The following is a 15,045-nucleotide window of genomic DNA, read 5'->3' on the forward strand; positions in this document are numbered from 1 at the left end:
TTAATAATACAATAATAATTATGTCAATATATAATTATTGTATGCGTTAAGTTTATGTAATTTATTCATTTCTGTAAAATAATGTTTATAAATAATAATGTAATAAATTACAACATGTATTACAAGATCATATCCCTATATTCTTCAGTGGAATAATACGCATTATCCAAAAAAAGTCTTTCAGTCGACGATGAAATGTTTCATCAGTAGGCTCATTTTTTAAGTCAACGAGTAGGTGCTCGTAATAAGTTGGGCCGGTTACGCCCGGATTTTTTTCAATGAGTACTAACCGTTGCGTTATAACTGATTTCATGCCTTTCGGAGCTGTGAAGTTTTTCGTATGACTGCGATTATTCAGTGTCTCACAAATCAGTCCCTACAAGAGACTCTTCGTGTCACATCAGCAAGATGTTAGTAATATGATTCCATAAGGTTCCATAAGGTTGTTATTATTTTACAAATAACCCTTTATACATAAATATATAAAAGATTCGATTAATTGAAGTGTGGCTACAGAGCAAGGGTCTGGAGCATAGAAAAGCCCTGGGGGCCTACCATAACCTTTCCAAAAACAATCTCATTTCAATGTAAGCTTAAAGTAAGCTTGTTATAATATTACTCATATTCGTACCATGACAAACTTGTCTACCAAGAATTGTATTATTGCCAAAATGACTGAAAGAACCATTGACTTACAAATAAATGGACAACGGGTCTAATACAAAAACCACGAAAAAAATGTCCCAAGTCAACCTATTCGAAATTTAAATTGTAATGTCATCGCAGTATCGCGCTGTCAGTCGAACAAATGAAGACTAAAGCGGAGTTTGGCGCTCTGTATACGATTTTAGCGCCTTACAAGTACACTTTTTAGCGCGGACCCGACGTCCATATAATTGTAAGTCAATGGAAAGAACGAATGATTTTCCAATATTGTCTATTCCTTACTAAAAATAGGAAAGAAATAACGCTATATGAACTGTATAATGCCATCTCTTTCTTTTTCGATGTTCCGAATCGTGTTATCGTAGTATAATGTTAAAGTACTTAATGTTATTTACATTCAGATAATTTTAACTGCCAAAAAAAGAAAAGTATGTAATAATGAAATCTATTAAAATTACGTTCATTTCAATTATTATTACGCATTTTCATGAAGAAAAATAAATAAAACAAGCGGAGTTTCGCCAAGGAGCATATAGATGGCTCTGTCATAATTTTACGAAATAAACATCGCGTATTTTTATTTACGAGAAATTATTTCCTATGTGTATTAAATAAAAAATAGACAAAATGAACTGTAATTAGTGGTGATTACAATAGACCAGCTGATGGTCACAATGATGAGGGGCTCCATATGCCTTGAATGAATCCACCCTAACAATAATATTCACTCACTCACTCACACGCTCAAAAAATATTAATATCGATTAATTTCTTTCGTATAATCTTTTTACCTTTCCCCTGAAAAGTTTTCATTTTGCAGATGTGGCCTTTTTACACACCAAGAGTGTGGACGTATTGATATCAAATATGTATCTTCGAATTCCAGATACGCCCCCCGCCATCCGATTCTGAAGAAGAACAATCAATGAAGAAACGTTCTACAAAAGCTCCAAGAATGAAAGTGACCCCTGTCACACCCCTAAGGGAGACTCCAATTTTTGAAAACGACGAATCTTTTGGAGCTGCTACTAGCGTCGATCAGTTGTCGACACCTTTGTTTATGAAGGTAAGCAGACAAGACCTGTGCTCAGAAGTGGGACGCGCACAGTACTGAGAGAAAAAAACACGTTTCAATTCTTCACCAAAGATTGTAATATTAGAATTTGAGTGTTGCCTAATAAGACTTAAAATGGAAAAGAATTTCTGTAACCACGTCATTGTCGATCGTGTAATGGTGGGTCCACATTATGACGTTTCAACCATAGACCTAGAATTACGCGCGCTACGCTGGAAAGTAGTTTCAACGCACCGTGACTCCGTGACATGCCACGGGTACTTTGGCAAGATTCCACCATACACCACACTTCATATTATTTCGATGAATGCCAAACAAACGCTACAGAACAACAAACCAAAGAGATAGATAGATTTCTCATATACGGGGCTACGGCTAAAAAGTTGTTAAAAACCAGATACAAAGATCGGACAAACAAGCACATAGAAAAATTCGTGAAAACCGCTGGTTCGTTCCGTGGCTTAGTTATACGCATAGCGTCTGGCACGGTTTGCTGGAAGACGTCGGTTCGAATCCGGCCGGATCGAAGGGATTTTTCTAAATGTTTCATCTTTGTATTAATAATTATAACAAAGAGATTTTGATGATGAGAATATTTTTTTTATGCATAAAGCAAAACAAAACCTTAAACTAATTACAATATAGCCTTTTTACAAGACTAATAAGTAATATTAATTTAATTTTAACATAATATTCTAAAATAAATGTAAGTTATTTAATAGAAATTGTCCATCGACATATCTTTTGATATTAGTTACGGGGAAGACACTTCGCTCTAGTGTTCATAGTCTTATTAACACTGGCACTAATGTTTATTTTATTCAATAGAAAATAACTACGCTAACTCAAAAGAGATATAATAGAATTGGCCAAGTACCGCATATATTTTAACCGATCAAGACTTGTTAAGTTAATTAAGTCGTGTAAGACTTTTAGGCCAATTTAACCAATCAAGAAGCAGTATAGTGTTTGATAGCGTTTGAATTGAGTTTTTTGAAACTTATAGTTCTGTTTACACAACTTAAATGAAAATTTTCAGCTCAGTGGCGAGTACCATAGACAAATAGAATTTTAATTCAGAACTAAAAAGAGCGCCTTTGTGATATAGTTTATGAAATTGTAATTGACAGTTTCTGCCCACGATTTTGGCCGGAAACGTTTTAAAACACCATGGGTGGGTTGATTGAGTGTTAACCCACTGCCCGTCTCCGGTTGTTAGTATAAAACGCAGAACACACCGATAGCGAAACTAAACTAAGTTATCTTAGCTCACATAGCTGCATGCAATCAACTACGCGTCTTAGCTCGGTTAGGTTACTTCGCGGTGTGAACAGATATATGGTACTATGCCACTGCTACGTGAACTAAAGCTAAGTTAGCTTAACTTCCCTCGTGGTGTGGCCTGCGAACGTCGTGTATATAACCAGAAATAGAGACAAAATAAGGGCTATCCAGCCCTGGCAGCAAATCATCAGGCAAATACGCCTTATATCACTTTTAAATATCAACTCGCGTTTGCGCCGAAATCACAAATTAGAAAGCTGAAATACTACAGCGCCAAAATATTCTGTATTTATTGTAATAAAGATAACATCGCTAACAATGGAGGCTGTACCATTCGGTGGAGTGGGAAAAACAGCAAAACATCTAATTATAAAACAAATGGAATCACATTTCATCGGTAATTAAATATGTAATTTTGCAATTTTCGCCCATTATAGCAAAGTTCAAGTTAAACTGATCGGTTTGAAGTGACACAATTCACGACACCCGCCAATTGTTTCGAATTCGGGCTGGCCAATCGGAGCGCAGTTGTCACAGTAATGATTTGGCAGAATAGTTTTCAAACAAATTAAATGACAATTTATCTCTATTTCTGGTTATATACTTGATGCCAGCGAAGTGGTTACTATTTTTCAAAAAAGTCTCTGTAAGTCAATTATGGAAAAAAAATGTTAGTTGGCTCCTTTTCCGTATTAATTCATAAAACTATTAAAGGTTTTTTTGACAAACACTTTGTTTCTCGCTCTGCAGATGTACAACCTCGAACGTTCAAAAGACGCTCCAGATCTACACGCCGCACAGAACATGGAAATCCAAATCAAAACGGAGCCAATCGATAATGAACCTTCAGTCAGTTAAACTGAGTATTGTGTTCGATATGAGTATTTATGTAATGGGGTTGTATTAAGTGGGGGCCCCTGGGTAAATTAAGGCCTTTTTGAAAGCTAAAAATGTACTTCATTCAGGCGCTGGGTCGTCTTAAGTAGAAGGACCTCGATATAAATGGTAATAGACCCCTTTCATAAGCCAAAAGCATATCTGACTTATGTGCAGGGCCGTCTTTAGTTAATGGTCGAAGGTGAGGTGTCCCTTTTGAAAGCCAAAAACTACTTGAAAACATCAACTGGCAAAATCATCAAAAGGTTTTCAACTGAGGACCCTAACTGCATCACGCAGCAAATTATTTTGTGAACTTGTATTCGGGGGCTCTTCTGAGTATGGGGCCTTGGTCCAACGTGCCGTGTCAGGTACGGGGAGGGCCCTCCTATGGTATTTCCCTAAATGTGAAGTGGGTATTGTTGTATGTGTACACTTATGTAGATGACATGTAGCATGGGAACAAGGGATCGTAAAACTTTGCACTTGTCAATAAAAATAAATATTTGTTTATTGTGTAAATAATGGTAAGCACTTTATGGATAGTTCTTTATGTTGCTTCGTATAGGAGTGTGAAATGTGATAAAAGTCGACTTAAATCTCACTTGGAAATTTTAAAAACTTGATAGTTCTGATTCTTCGGAAATTTCGCGGCACTATGTACAATTTTTTGGCAACACGGACAAGATTTCTCACAGATGAGGCTACGGTAAAACAGTCGTTAAAAACCAGAAACGAAGATTAGCAACAAGCATATAGAAAAATTCGTAAGGTCCGCTAGTTTGTTCCGTGGCTGTGACATAAGTTGACTAGTCCCATGTGCCGGTAATTTCACCGTCACCCTTAATCCTTTAAAACTGGAACGCGACGCTACCTTGACACACATAAGCGCGCATTTGAGCTACTTAAGTAGCGATACAATCGAGATGCAAACGCGATGCACATTTTTATGTTATTTACATCGATACAACCGCCTATAAATTCTTAATGTCGCGAAGCAATTACGCGTGTCAAAACGTCGCCGTGTCTCTAATGTCTGGCTCTAAAGTCAGTTGACCATATTAAATTAAGATCCCAATATAATTAAATTTATATCTTTGAGATTTAGGTTGGCATAATATTAAAATTTGTAATGTTTATTGCTGCTTTGCCATGTAGTCTTTTTTTTAAGTTACATAAAGTTCATATTAAGCGCTTAGGTTAGGAATTAGTGTTGTATGTATGAACATGATATTGGCAATGTTCCTGTAAAGCACATTTTTTTTAATAATCTGACGGGCATTTTTGTAGTCAACAAACTGCCAGACTGGTAGATAGTCACCAAATAATGCTAGATTTCCATGATAGGGCTCCCTACCCTTCGACGATGGAACACGGCGTTGCAATATTACAAATGGCGAAAGGACCTGTGTGAACAGGTCCAAATTGGCACAAATGAGGCCACAAGTTACCTAAAAGCTGACGTGTCAAATAAGATGACACCATTTTTCAAATGTAACAATTAGTTTATTTTTAAGAATGTTCGCAAGTGATTAGAACAATTTTAATCATTGTATGTTAATTTGTGCTCATAGTGGACTGTTTAAATTTTAAAATACTGTATCCTTATGTACTGTACATTCCAGCTGATAATAAGACAAAAATGTCACTAGATATCGCGTGAGACACGAAAATGTGAAATAAATAATTTTGTACTATAAAATCATCGGGTTTTATTGAAAATGTTGTGCTCTTTTTTAATATTAAGTATTAGACAACATCAACAATATAAAAGAAATTAAAAGTTAAAAGGCCACGGCAGACTGGACAAAATACCCGCCATGTTTAATGCAATCAACTTGCAGTTATCGATGTTGTAACTATTAATAATGTCATAATGTGTATTATTAAATAAATATAAATATTAGAGAACATCACTTGTTGCTTTGGTCCCCAGGTAAGTAACTAAAGCACTGGTGTTATGTAAATCAGAAACAACGACGGTACCACAGACACCCAGACCCGAGACAATATGGAAAATTTAGTTTTCTACATTGGTGATCGAACCCGTGACCTCTGAGACGCCTACGCCTACACCTTGACAACCGGTGTGCTGCCCACTCGACCGCGGAAGTCGTCAAAACTTTTACTACAGTATCTTCAGGGAAAATGCTGATAAAAAGGTACTGAAAAAAAATCTACATCAATTTGTATTTTATTCACAACAACAAACCACTCACGTCTAAAAATGATTAATTAAAGGTATAAACATGACTACGTTTACGCAGTCATGGTTAACTTTACGAAAATAACCATTAATAAAACTTTTGTTGAGTTTATACGTTCTTATATAAAAAAAAACTGACCGTTAATATATTTTCGTTCACATTAAAAAAATCAATTTGAATGTAAAATATCTTCAGCAACCTTTGTAATTTTAATCTCACTAAACTTCACCTCCAGTCCTTCCCTAGTGGGGCTACAAGCCATAGGCCCCACTAAGTACGGCCCTGGCTTAGCGAACGGAGCCAGTCGCAGTAGCACCCAGGTTCGATTGTCTGTGGAATATTTGACGCATAATACGTCATCCTTTTTGGTAAGACGGAGATAGAATTTTTTTGGGTTTCCGGGAAATTCACCTGCAAACAAAATTTGCGTATTATAGCCATAGATTTAGTATATAGGTATTATAGCCACCATTTTCCTTTTATGATTCCCTATTAAAAATGTCTATCAAGACGACCGTTTGATAAAATGAACTTGATGATTAAGAATTCTTATGGTGAACTATTTTAAATTGAAAACCATCTGAAAACAATTGAAAGTTCACCGTTACCACAGATAGTACAATACTATACTACCGTTACTATTTATCATAAGATTGTTTTTTTTTTTTTCATAAATCGATCACGTATGCGAGGATTTTAAAATGGAAATGTTTTCGCAGTAAAAAGCGATTAGCTCATTTAAAATTTATTTTTCAGAGCATTTATTACTACCCAAATTGTTTTAATCTATGTTCATTTCATAGCTCAAAATAAAATGTTCTCACGTCCTTTAACTTTCAAACTCGACCTGCGTATGTTTGCCTTAATGCAATGTTGCCAGATGGTTACATTTTTCATAACTGGACTCTCTGGAGTTTTAATAATATTTTTAAGATCTTTTAAATTGAAGTATGTTTATTATTCTAAATACAGAGTTTACGAACGCACCCAAAAATGTAACTCAGTGTTAGAGCAAACAAAATAAAATCTATAAATTTTACATACATACAGATACAGGCGTATATAATTACATAAGTACCTACATAGTTAATACTTAGACTTATTGATTTTAAAAAAACGACAATGTAACTTTTGCGTCAAGATTGTATCTTTTCATGTAAAGAAACGTAATTTTCGGTTATAGGACTATGGCAACACTGCCTTAATGAGAAAACCAACGTAATAGTCTGTGAGAAAACCTATTGTATTACTTTATCACAATTCGTTAATTTAATACTCTAAATAATATTTTAAAATTCTGCTTTGCACTAAAGCATTAAGCAACAATACGAGATTGCACCTGATAGTAAGGCGTTTACGTAGTCTTTCGCCTTTGCCCTTACCAGTAGCCCAATCGGAAATCTCGTTGGTAAGCACGCTGCTTATCATAGGCTGTCCATCATTGTACTCAATGCCAGTTTTCAGCCAGTGCTTTTCATCTAGGTAGATCATCAGACCAGCCTGATCGTAGAGCGACGTGAAATTTGCTTCTACACACACCTGAAAAAAAAAACTAATTTTTGGAACAACAAAACGCGTTGTGGTAACTCTTCAATTCAATAAATTTCCGGTGTTGCCAAATTTTTAAATCATCAGTCACTGATCAATATTATTAGTATAAAAAAGCTAACCTAAATACAAACGAATAAAACAAAACAATAAAACAAATGTAAATAAAGCCATTATAGTATTAAAATAAACATTAAGAAGGGAACCTAAATTATACAATCTTCATAGAAAGCTATACATTTTAATGTATAGCTTTCTAATATGTGTAATTGCGATGCCTAAACTAGGTAAATGTGTACCTGTATTTTAGGCAAATTTCTTTATATTACAGCTTAAAAACAGATTTTCTATACTTAACAATGAAATAATTATGAAGTAGTTACTGATTAATGGGTAGATATATAAAAATAGTTATGAAACAACCTCCAATTAAGTAGCAGTAGAGCTGCTCGTGAAAGAGCTCGTTCTTGGAAATGCTGCCACCTTACTTATTTCCTCCGCCAAGCAATAATGTGAGCATTACTGCATTCCTGTTTTGAAATTATATACACATGTGACTTGTCAACATATGTCTCATGTTGACGGGTGCAGTGCCCATCAGATTTTTGCGATTTAAAGTTCTGACTAGCAATGCAACTGTTATGGACTTGGTCGTCCCGTTACTTAGGGTCGTATTCCAGAGCTCTACTCAGTGCTCAAGTCAGGACTTGAGTATGATTTCAAGCACTGGAAATACAACCCTATTGGCAACGACTTGAGTATGATATCTAGTTCTATAAATTGTGGAGGTGCTGCTGGTGCTGGGTGCGTTCTGGTGGATTGTAATGGTGTGTAGCCTGGATAGCAGTAATAGCCTCCGCAGCTTCGCAGTCTCCAACGTCTTATTTAGTAAATTTAGCTTGAAAGTCCAGTTTATAGATATTTAATCGGTTTTAACAAATATAATCTTTAAAATGTAAACTGTATAAATATAGCTAGTAAACAATTCAAAAAGATAAATAATGGTATGTTCGCTACCGCGGTCGCGCAGAGAGTGACGATGGAAAGAAAGAAAATCAGAATGCGAGGTAAAATGGAACAATTTTAAATTTAAATATGAGTAGAAGAAGAAAAAACGATACGATACGATGGTATGACGGTATAAGGAGGTCACACCGTCACAAAATCATACTCAAGTCCTGACTTGAGCATTGAGTAGAGTTCTGAAATACGACCCTATGTATCATAAAACAATACTTACTGTAAAAGTGAAGTTATAATTCAGTTTTATTCCAAAAACGTGTCCAGAATTTGGGTAATAATGGTAATAAGTTCCCTGCCAAAAGTCGGATTTATTATCCGTAGTTAAGTGAAGTATGTTATTTGTAACTTCCCACTTTGATGGCGCGTTGAACCATTTGAAATCAGATAGAGTTATATTTTCAAACGCGGGCGCCATTATGCTGTTCTGAAGCCACAATAACGAATTATGTGCACAACAACAAATTTATTAGTTAATCTTAACCGTGCCGGGTTAATTATTAGTGTTTATTCTAGATAACACTATTTTATAGTAATTACTAGCCATAAATTATTAATATGGCTCATAATTATGATATTACATTAAGTTAATTTGCCAATTGTATCTTACGCGAAAGAGTTGAGAACATAATGTAGGGGAGAGCGGGGCTGAACGTTCCGATTTTCAAATAAGTTGAAATTTTATACTGAAAATGAAGGATTTGTTTTTCAACATGTGGAAATGTTGAACAAATGTTTATCGCTTCTTGTAATAGTATAGTCGCTTATACTAATATCTCAATAGTCTTTTTCATAGAGGCAAATTTTTGACAAATTTCGGAGCGGAACATTCAGCCCCGCTTTGGGGCGCGTAGTTCCGCTTTTGATGCAAATTGTTCCGCCTAAATTATCACAGGATAACAAGGATTTTCATAAATAAAACAACCTTTTTTAAAATTGTACGTATGTAATGTTTATATTATGCACAACTAACTTAAAAAAACAACTACATTCTTATTCATCAGTAATATTATTCATAGCTCATTTCTTCATCTTAATCACAATTGAGACACACATAAGTGACTCTATCATCTTATCTAAATATTTGAAAAGAGCCCCTTTGTAGTTTCGCATCCTTAAAACAAAGAAAAATGGTCATAAAATTTTTAAGTATGATTGCAAATCAATTGGGGAAGTTGTTCCTAGGAACAACCAGCCCCTCGAGGGAGGAACTTATAGCGCCAAATTACGTTTTTATACGAAGGCTGACATACCGGCAAAATAATAGACAATGAAAAAAATACTCAAACAGTAAGATTTACTTTACCTTACTAATGTCACTACGATTTGGAAAAGTTACGTATGAATCGGCGGAAAAAAATGTACTTACCTGATGTTTTGACAGCTCCATGCACATAGCCATACTTCCGTCGTCGCCGGAGTAACTGAAATGGCTGCCGAGAATGTGCATCACCTGACGCTTTAACGACGTGTTTCACATGTATATTGCTATACATTTTTCTTGCAAAGTTATTGCTGTGAGAACAACTTACCCCGGGAACTACCAGCCCCGGTCTCCCCTACATATCTACTATAAAATGTGTTTGTACTTCGGTTTATGAGTACCTACTTATGTATTTACCTGTCTAATATAATTATTATTTTAAAATCTGACACCCATTTAATCCGGTAAAACAAATGTTTAGTAATTATAGCATTCAAAATAATAATGTAGAAAAAAAATTATAATATGCGTTACATTGGTTTTGCGCTGATAACCTCAAATATACTTTTACTTTTTTTTATTCAGAATACAAACCACTTACAAGTACAAATCAAAAGAATGTTCTGATGTATTGAATTTTTATTTAAAAAATAAGTACGTTAATTAGAACGTAAAATGTCATCAGCATTATCTGTAATTTTAATATCGCTGAATTTCACTTCGAGGCCGTCCCTGGTGGGGCTACATGCCATGAGTCCCACTAAGCACGGCCCTGTCTTAGTGAATGGGGCTAGCCGTAGTAGCACCCAGGTTTTATTGTCCGTGGAATATTTGACGCATAGTACATCATCCTTTTTGGTGAGACGGAGATAGAATTTGCTTGGATTTCCGGGAAATTCGCCTGTAAACAAAATTAGCCAATATAGTTGCCATATTAAAAATATCTATCTTATGCCCTATTAAAAATATCTATATGATGAGTGAATCGTCATCATCCAACTTAAGAGTTTGTAATTCTTTTGTCGGTGGAGCATCTTCCTGTCATCTCTCCTACAAGCCAGCTCCTTGACCTCTTTATACGACACGACACCGGCCTTTTCCCTAATTTGGTCTATGTAACTGCGCCTAGGTCGACCTCTTCCCTTCTTCCCCTGGATCTTTCCCTCCAAAATGGTCTTAAAGAAGTTGTCGTGTCGTATCAAATGTCCAATAATTTTCCTGCGTCTATACTGTATAGTATTCAGGATCGTTCTTTTCTCGTTTACCATTCTCAGTACTTCCTCATTGGTTTTCTTTTCTGTCCAACTTATGCCCTTCATTCTCCTCCAGCACCACACGTCAAAAGCTTCTAATCTTTCCCTATCTCTTTGTGTCCATGTTTCACATCCATAAAGTGCAATACTCCAACCTTTAGTTTAAATTGAAAATCGTCGGAAACTTTTTTTTTTTATTTAAATTATACATTGTGAGTTTAGTGTCACCCAAAACACTCACAAAGCTAATCGTAAATACATATGTATTATAATTGAAAGTTCACCGTAAGTTCTTGTGTTAAGATTGTTTTTATCATCAGTCGATTAAGCAGGCGCGAGGTGAGATTTTAACAGGGATTATGGGATTTACGAAACTCGCTGTGAAAAGCAATTTAATGCAGACATAGTACATACTGGTTTGCTATTCAAAATCTTATTGTTGTTATTGCAAAGATCGAACAAACATAAAGAAAAATTCCTTCGATCCGACTGGACACGAACCAGTGTCTGTTGCCTCACCGTGGCAGCTTTAGCTATGATCTTTCTATCAATAATAATAAGAAACTTGTGGAGTATTTTAACAAAAAACATCTTTTTATATGCAAATGTAAGTGCGTATTTAACCACCATCTCACCAGATGGAAAGTAACGACAAGGTCGACGATGTAGCATGCACACCTAAATAATGCCTATTCACTCTCGCCTTGAGAAGGTCCAACTTATAACGTTTAGGGAACAAGTTTGAAGGCAGGGAATTCCACTCCATAGCCGTTTGCCATATGAATGTAGAAACGTAACACTTCGTGCTAATCTTTGGAACATCCACAGCATATTGGTGGAATCTAAAACTGCGTCTAGTCCCCCGATGATTGAAAGGGGAAGGCGGAATTAAATCGTGTAATTCCAGCGCACTCTCGCCGTGATATATCCTGTAAAATGCCGATAAGCAGAAAACTTTACGGCGGTGTTCAAGGCTCTGTAGCTTCGCCTCTACTAATTCCGTGTCACCTATAAGCCTCTAATGAATCCAATCATTCAATCATATATCAATATCATAGTAGTAACAACAACATAATGTTCTGTAAAATAATTATTTATAATAATAATAGTCGGAAAAAATCTTTATGTGCGACAATGAATACGTTATAATTGGAAAAAATGGCGTCGTGATCTACTAAATTTTCTCTTACCAGAAGCCCAATCCGAAATCTCATTGGTAAGCACGCTACCAATCACAGCCTGACCATCGTAGTATTCAATACCACTTTTAAGCCAGTGCTTTTCGTCCAGGTAGATCATCAGACCTGCATGATCGTAAAGCGTTGTGAAATTGGCTTCTACGCACACCTGAAATTTATAACAACTCGTAAAGTTAGTTAAACTTCTCAAATGCTTCATGACAGATTATAAATGTCCAAGTGTGTGGCTTTTTGTATAACCCTTGTTGGCGCTGCGGCGCGCCACTGATGTAGACATGTGAAAGGGGCAGAAGGACGCGAGACCGCCGCCGCCCGGCCGCCGACATTAAACGCGTACCAGTTACCTACTGTTCATTTCTAATATTTTAGTTCAAATTAACTTGCTGTTATTTAAGTAATTGCCTGCGCCGACAACCTGTGATGCCACAAATGAATGAAATATAAATTTGATACGTAAATCATAAATCGCACGTTTTGGTAACTTTTTTATTCAATGCTACTTTTTTAGAATAATAACGCATAGAAACCTAGTCCGCACACGCTAAGTGAGGCAAATTGAAGCGCGCCTAAAGGGCCTACACGAGCGGGCGGGCCTTCAGTGCTCAAGGTCAACTTGCACCACGAACAGCTCAAGAATTTTAGCTAAAAATGACGAAATGTGCGGTAAATGAGTGTAAAAATGCGTCAGACAAACATAAAATAGACACTAACATGACATTCCACAAGGAAGTAACGCGTTTCAACTTGTATTTTTATATAAATATTCACTAAAATCGAAAATTAACCTACTACTAAAACTAGCCTACATGAATTTGATTTTTGCCTCACTTGTGACAGTTCGTTTGATATGAAACTATCATTCTATGCGTTATTATTCTAAGGCTTCTTTAATATTCGAATATAATCTTATCAAATTGAGATTGAATCTTATTTATTGAGATAAAAAGTGCAAGATCAAAGTGAAATATTATATTGCTTCTATAATTATTGTTGCCATTTTTATTATTCGTTACGTTATTGTGAATTATTAAATAATATTTAACTTAAATGATGATAATTTCCATGTACAGTGAACTCTGATCCGAGATTGACTCAAGTATTGATGCGAGTTGTTGTAGTATAATTTACACTTACCGTAAAGGTGAAATTTTGGTCCAGGTTCACTCCAAAAACATGGCCATTATTATGTTTAAAATGATAATAAGTTTCTTGCCAAAAATCGGTCTCGTTGTCCGTTGTTACGTGAAGAACATTATTTGTAATTTTCCATTTCGATGGCTTATTCAACCATGTGAAATCAGATAAAGTTATATTACCAAGCTTTGTGAGCCCCATTATTATTACAGTGCGTGCAGAGCACACAGTAAGGAATTGTATTTACAAAAACAAAAATTATCGTAACACTTTATGGACGATTACTTTAGATAATTTTACGTAACGATGCGAGATAAAGTTATAGGCCACACGTTTTAAATAGGCAGCGATTATTTATCACCTATATTATACTTCATCAACATAGAACATTAGAGCTCATGACGTAAGTATAGGTACAGTTCTTTTTTAATGGGTTAGTATGGGGAAAACCATAGAAGATCTGAAATTCGACATTTTAAGCTGCTCCCTATTTTCAAAACCGGATTGCGTAAATATCATCACGGTCCTAGGTTGCAACGTGTATATTTATTAGTAAGTATAAATGTGTTTAGATATATTTATTTATACATATATAATAATATGTATGCGCGCGTATAGCGCTGAGAGTAGAACTCGTTTCCTTGCAACAGCGCTCGCTCTGATACGGCGGTAAATCGGTGGCTTGTATAACTTTTTGTTAACATTAATTGCGTGATACCTTCATTATATTTTCTTTTTTTTTCGTACATGGTTTACGTTTAATAAAATTGTTATTTTATACATTATGTTAGAGGAGTTGCAACACTCATACAAATCTGTTTAGGTTTAAGAATGTAAAGTGAAACCGTGTTAATGTTTTTGTAATTATTAAATAAATTAAAAAAATCGTGTAGGTATATGTCGTTTTTATTTATCAAGTATTTTAAAGTTATACGAGTATCTATCTATAAGGAAACTGTTTTAGGAACCTTTATTATTGCCTCTGTTGCCGAATGGTTACCATGCTGGTCTGCCAAGGTTCAATTCCCGGGACCGGGAGAAATATTTGTATGGCTTACATTGAATTTGGGTGTCATTTGTGGTTGTCTATGTGTGCCATGGACACCCATGGCACCCGCGATAAACGGTTTCCCTGGTGTGGGAATATGAATCTGTGCGTTATCATTGTCATATCCTATATTGTCCCTTCACGAAAATTCTTTTATCTAAGTGTCGTATGATCGTCTCTTCGTCATCAAAGTCGTGTCAATTCAAAAAGTTTTGTAAAGACTGGAACAAGGGAAAGTCTGAAGGGTCTATATCGGACGAATATGGTGGATGAGGTAATAGATTCCAACAAAAACAAAAACAAAGATGTGTGTAATTTGGCATTATCATGATGAATATGACACCAATACAATTCACCAGTTCTGGACTTTTTATTAATTACAAATTTTAAATTTTTGTCGCCTTATTCTTAAAATGCGCGCTTTATAAAATGGATTATTTTCACATTTTTATTTTGTTAATGGCATTATTTTATTAAAGAATAAAACTGTACAGGTCCGTTTTAGGTACAAATGAAACAATATATATATGT

The 15,045-nt window shown here is 35.4% G+C and overlaps 2 protein-coding genes across 2 annotated transcripts; both read right to left on the reverse strand.

The window, feature by feature from the left end:
* Positions 1-5,692: 5,692 nt before the first annotated feature.
* On the reverse strand, positions 5,693-9,136 carry LOC113233985 (regulation of enolase protein 1-like). The gene is made up of 3 exons (XM_026469213.1): positions 8,897-9,136; positions 7,491-7,647; positions 5,693-6,519 (listed from the first exon to the last, which is right to left on the reverse strand). The coding sequence occupies exons 1-3, from the start codon at positions 9,092-9,094 to the stop codon at positions 6,278-6,280; spliced, it is 597 nt and encodes a 198-aa protein (XP_026324998.1). The 5' UTR covers positions 9,095-9,136; the 3' UTR covers positions 5,693-6,277.
* Positions 9,137-10,449: 1,313 nt separating this feature from the next.
* LOC113233986 (regulation of enolase protein 1-like) lies at positions 10,450-14,183 on the reverse strand. The gene is made up of 3 exons (XM_026469214.1): positions 13,467-14,183; positions 12,324-12,480; positions 10,450-10,781 (listed from the first exon to the last, which is right to left on the reverse strand). The coding sequence occupies exons 1-3, from the start codon at positions 13,665-13,667 to the stop codon at positions 10,540-10,542; spliced, it is 600 nt and encodes a 199-aa protein (XP_026324999.1). The 5' UTR covers positions 13,668-14,183; the 3' UTR covers positions 10,450-10,539.
* Positions 14,184-15,045: the final 862 nt, after the last annotated feature.

Source organism: Hyposmocoma kahamanoa, unplaced genomic scaffold, assembly GCF_003589595.1.
Source record: "Hyposmocoma kahamanoa isolate Upper Pololo Valley unplaced genomic scaffold, ASM358959v1 80027, whole genome shotgun sequence".
Lineage (NCBI taxonomy): Eukaryota > Metazoa > Arthropoda > Insecta > Lepidoptera > Cosmopterigidae > Hyposmocoma > Hyposmocoma kahamanoa.

Excerpts from the sequence above, each read along its gene's own strand:
- LOC113233986 (XM_026469214.1), bottom strand. The coding sequence starts at position 13,667 with ATGGGGCTCACAAAGCTTGGTAATATAACTTTATCTGATTTCACATGG. Across the intron at positions 12,481-13,466 it reads ACCAAAATTTCACCTTTACG|GTGTGCGTAGAAGCCAATTT; the intron begins GTAAGTGTAAAT and ends TATAAATTTCAG. Across the intron at positions 10,782-12,323 it reads GATTTCGGATTGGGCTTCTG|GCGAATTTCCCGGAAATCCA; the intron begins GTAAGAGAAAAT and ends TTTTGTTTACAG.
- LOC113233985 (XM_026469213.1), bottom strand. The coding sequence starts at position 9,094 with ATGGCGCCCGCGTTTGAAAATATAACTCTATCTGATTTCAAATGGTTC. Across the intron at positions 7,648-8,896 it reads ATTATAACTTCACTTTTACA|GTGTGTGTAGAAGCAAATTT; the intron begins GTAAGTATTGTT and ends TTTTTTTTTCAG. Across the intron at positions 6,520-7,490 it reads GATTTCCGATTGGGCTACTG|GTGAATTTCCCGGAAACCCA; the intron begins GTAAGGGCAAAG and ends TTTTGTTTGCAG.